This window comes from Austrofundulus limnaeus, unplaced genomic scaffold, assembly GCF_001266775.1.
Source record: "Austrofundulus limnaeus strain Quisiro unplaced genomic scaffold, Austrofundulus_limnaeus-1.0 Scaffold504, whole genome shotgun sequence".
NCBI lineage: Eukaryota > Metazoa > Chordata > Actinopteri > Cyprinodontiformes > Rivulidae > Austrofundulus > Austrofundulus limnaeus.
Genome location: NW_013952906.1, coordinates 145538 through 149884, shown reverse-complemented (window position 1 = coordinate 149884; position 4347 = coordinate 145538). Strand labels below are relative to the sequence as shown.

Genomic DNA, 4347 nt, shown 5'->3' with positions numbered 1-4347 from the left:
AATAAATAAATAAATAAATAAATCTAAAAAAAACTTTTTGGACTTTGCTTCAGAGTTTCTGAATTAAAAAGTGTGAAATGTTCAAAAGAGGTGAGTTAAATGTTCGCTAACGTTAGCAAATCTTAGCTAGCATTTTTCCTGCCCAACAGTTCTGAACTTCCGCCACAGAGTCGTCTAAGTTTTTTTTTGTTTGTTTGTTTGTTTTGTTTTGTTTTTGTTTTTTTCATACTGAAATGTTAACTGTGTCCAAAGAACAACGAAAGGTTAAAAAAAAACTTCAAATGTCCAGTTAGTTTACTATAAATGTTTGTTCACTCAGAATCAAAGTTGCTAACTGTTAGCTTCTTTAAGAAGTAACTTTTATAAATTRGTTAAGTAATTATTTTTAATCCATGTAATCTTGTTAATGTCTTGTTTTGCTATTGTAATGTTATTGTAATGAAACTGCACCGTCGGAATCATACTTTCAAACCACGCCGCTTTCGTTTGCTGTCCTGCAGGTGGACAGTCTGTCGGTGAATCCGGGTCCGGAGGGTCTACCGGAGCTCATGGTGTCCCAGCCGGGCTGCGGTTACGCCATCCTGCTCTGCACCTGGACACAACAGGACTCKGCAGAATCCGAGGAGGACGGCCCCGCCACACCTGGGAGGTAAACCTCRTCAAGTTTAAACGACACGTCGGATTCTTGGTCTTCACGCTTCGATGTCTCCGCTCGCAGCGAGGGGCCTTCCAGAGACGTAGTCCTCCACCTGACCTCCGGACGAATACACAACAAGAACGTTTCCACTCATCTCATTGGCAGCATAAGCAAAGGTACAAAACACAGGAAGCTGTTTGATCACTGATTGGAGTGAGAGGCATTAAAATGAGTTTGATGTTTGCATTAAAAAACCTTCAGCAATGTTAAAACTRTCCTAACAGATTACCTGTTTTCACCAGGTTCTAAAGAGGAATCTTCTAAATGTGGACTATTTGCACTTTGCACGTTAGATGGTAAGCCTTTCACTTTCTCCAGGTTGACAGAAAATAATAGGAAACAGCTGTATAAATTAAATTCAAAACATTTTCATGATTTATTTATATTGTAGCTTTTTAAAGGAGACCAATTATGGGTCCTAGAAATTTTTATGGTATGTCTGTGGGCTATCAAGACCATGTTCATTCAATTTAATGCACAAAATAATTCTCAGATAATAAAATTTCCCATTTTCTAGTTCTGCCTGCTCTGACTTCCRTTCAGAAGAGCTGTTTATGTTAATGAGCTCTGTTGGTAACGCCCTCCAAAAATCTGTTGACATTAACTCCGCCCTCCAAAGCCAGCGTTTACGTTAGCATGGCTAATAATAGCAGAAGCTCTGTTGTACAACTGTATACCCTGAGTCAGACCCAGAGGCAGAGTCGTGGTCGCAGCTTCTTCTTTTTTTTTCTCCCCCTCCTCTGCTCTGCGCTCACTCTGCATGCTGTTACCAGAGCAGGGAGCAGCAGCGGTCAAAATACCTCAGAAACTCGAACAAATAGGCTTTAACAAGGCTTTAATAAGCTAAACAGTAGAGGTACATGAGAAAACGTGTTCATAACAAATGAAAATAAATAATTAAATAGTGTCCATGCCAGTCTCAAACCCTGGTCTCCCACTCTCTGGTCCAACACTCTACCCACTGCCCTATTGGAGGCCAGTTGTGAAATAAGCTACACATTGCGCAACAAGAACCATGACGGCTTTTTATACTGAGGAGGAGGAGTTTCACCTGGGGGTTGCTAGGTGAGGGGCTGAACGCAGGATGCAGTGGGTTGTCGTACGGCTTGTGACATCACAAAATGACGGCAGTATAAAACTTATCGTTAATATACATTAAAAATACATTTACTTACAGTAAATATGCCCCTGGGTGCATTTTTTTTGGTCCTAGGACTGTTTTTTTAAGAAGTACATACCCAAAGTTGAGTAAAAAAAACTTTAAAAAGTGAATTTTGCATAATAGGTCCCCTTTAAGAACATCCTTTTAAATAAAAATATTATTTTAAAGTTTGYTTCGTGTCTCACGTGTTAAAGGAACCCTGAAGCTGATGGACAGTTCGGAGCAGTTGTTGTGGTCCATGCAGGTGGACCATCAGCTCTTTGCTCTGCAGAAGCTCGACGTCACTGTGAGTCTGTTTGGGATGGTTTAAAGCGCTGTGGTTGGTTTGGGTCTTAGATCTGTGGTGAATCTGAAGCTACGTTTACACTGCAGGCAAAAGTCACCCACATTTTTTATTATTTATTTATTTATTATTATTGTTGTTTTTGTTATTTTCTTTTGTGTGACCCATTATGATGGAACATCCCTGCCCCTTCACACTTTTCAGCAGACTTTGATTTAGATCACAGTTCCTATACACACATGGTTTACACRTAGTCATGTCATCCTCAGATTCTCATTTCAGTTAGTTTGCAATTGGTCAGTAAAATCATTATCTGTTTTCCCTTATCAGCTTAGAAAAACCAGGGGTGCACACTTGGGGGTTTAGTTCAGGTAAAAACATACATTTTAAACACACTGCTACTTTATCAAAGTTGTTGCTGTATCAGTCAGTTGCTTCCCTAATTGCATGAGTAGAAGCAGGTGGGATGTTTTCATTTTATGCTATGATCATGTGATTTTGTTAATTGATTTTGGGTATTTGTTTTMTCTTTTTCTCTTGGTTTGTTAATGATTGAGAGAAAGTAAAGCTGAAATGTTAACTTTGTATATATTTTACATTGAAACCAATGCATTTTGTTCAAAAGAAATGTAAAGCTTGTAATGAAGACAAGTGTTTTTCCCCTGTGAAGAACAAGAATAAAATCCAGGGGCCTAATRCATAAAGGAYTGCGCAGCTTTCACACTAAAAGTTGACGTACGRACAAATTTAGAAATGTGCGCCGCACCAAAATATTCAGATGTTTAAATCCATGCGTACGCATGTTCCTGCGCACCTTTCCTTTATACATCCCAATGAATGTGGAACTGAGCGCATGTGAGAAACCTCCCCTGACACGCCGAAAATAGATGTAAATGTGTCCAGCGTGTGAGATTCTCCACAGATTGTCCTCTCTGTGGGATCAGAAATGATTTTTAGATGCAGGAAAATTATACATTTAATGGAGAATGAGTGAGAAAACTGTCTAAATAAGTTGTGGGGTGACATTGTTTTATGTGGCGCATTTGCACAGGATAACCAAAGCCTGAGATTTTCCTGAAATTTACAGACATCTCCCGAATGTGATGTTGAGGTCTGGTTAGTTGTATATTTAGTTGAACACAGTGTTGAACGGACATTTAAAAAAAATAAATAAAAATGAAATTAAAAAAACAATAAACATTACGTTATCCATTTTTTCCTCTCTCCTTTCCTCCTGCGTTACATCAGGCGCTGTCATCTCCACGGACCCCACCCCCACCCCCACGCGCGGGTACGAGTGGTAGCTTATGGATTTTTAGCAAAAAATATAGATTTTTGAGGCTCATTWGACAGGTAAATGTCCAAAGGAGTTGACTCATATGACACCTTCCCAGCTGGCGAGGGTGCGCACGCCTGGCACGAGAATCTACGCAAAGCGTGAGCCTGCTGCGCTACAGCCACAACTCAACATCAGCCAGAAGACAACAAACGAAATAAATAATTATTCTTACCRTACAGTGAGCCACCATTTGCATCCGATTTTGCTCCCTCGCTTCAGCCTTTTTTATTTATTTWTTTTTTTTTTATGTCGCACGTAATGTGTTGGGTTTTTCTGGCCCGGGACCCAAAAGGTTTTCAACTATGTGACAAAAATRTAAAAWCAGTTTACAGACTGGACTGAGGTTCTTTTGATCATTTTTATGCTGATCTATTTCCTTGTCTGAGGTTAAATGATTTTCAGTCCCGGGGTTCAGTTTTATGATTGTTCGAGTTTAAACAATAAAAACTCAAACTAAAAAAAATCTGACACTGTGTTCACATGCTCCTTACATCCAGAAAACACAACAGTCATATTTCTGTGGATTCAGGTCAGATTCGTGACTTTGTGAGTGAAAACTGTCAGCTGAAAAACTTTGAGTGGCTGCCGCACATTCTCACGGCARGTGAAATGTGGGCGTAAATATACACACACTTTCACATGACGTTGGTTTTCATACATCCCAGCGTGGGCGTAGAACCTGGCGTACGCAACTTTTTTGTGCGTACGCACCGTTTATACATGAGGCCCCAGATGAGCAGAAATTTTCCTGACTTGCCAGTGGATTTTTGAATTGTGTTTTGGCAATGTTGGCCTGAAGAAGAACCCCATGACACCCATATTGGATATTTTAAGACCGTCAGATTAAATTTAAAAAAGTATTATTA

General features: G+C 39.6%; 1 protein-coding gene across 1 annotated transcript in view; it reads left to right on the top strand.

Moving 5' to 3' along the window:
- The window catches only part of itfg2 (integrin alpha FG-GAP repeat containing 2), a 13452-nt gene that overhangs the window by 1924 nt on the left and 7181 nt on the right, over window positions 1-4347 (top strand). The window contains exons 6-9 of the mRNA XM_014025836.1: window positions 501-649; window positions 719-813; window positions 940-993; window positions 2054-2145. Coding sequence (XP_013881290.1) covers window positions 501-649; window positions 719-813; window positions 940-993; window positions 2054-2145 — 390 coding nt within the window. The remainder of the gene's footprint in view (window positions 1-500; window positions 650-718; window positions 814-939; window positions 994-2053; window positions 2146-4347) is intronic.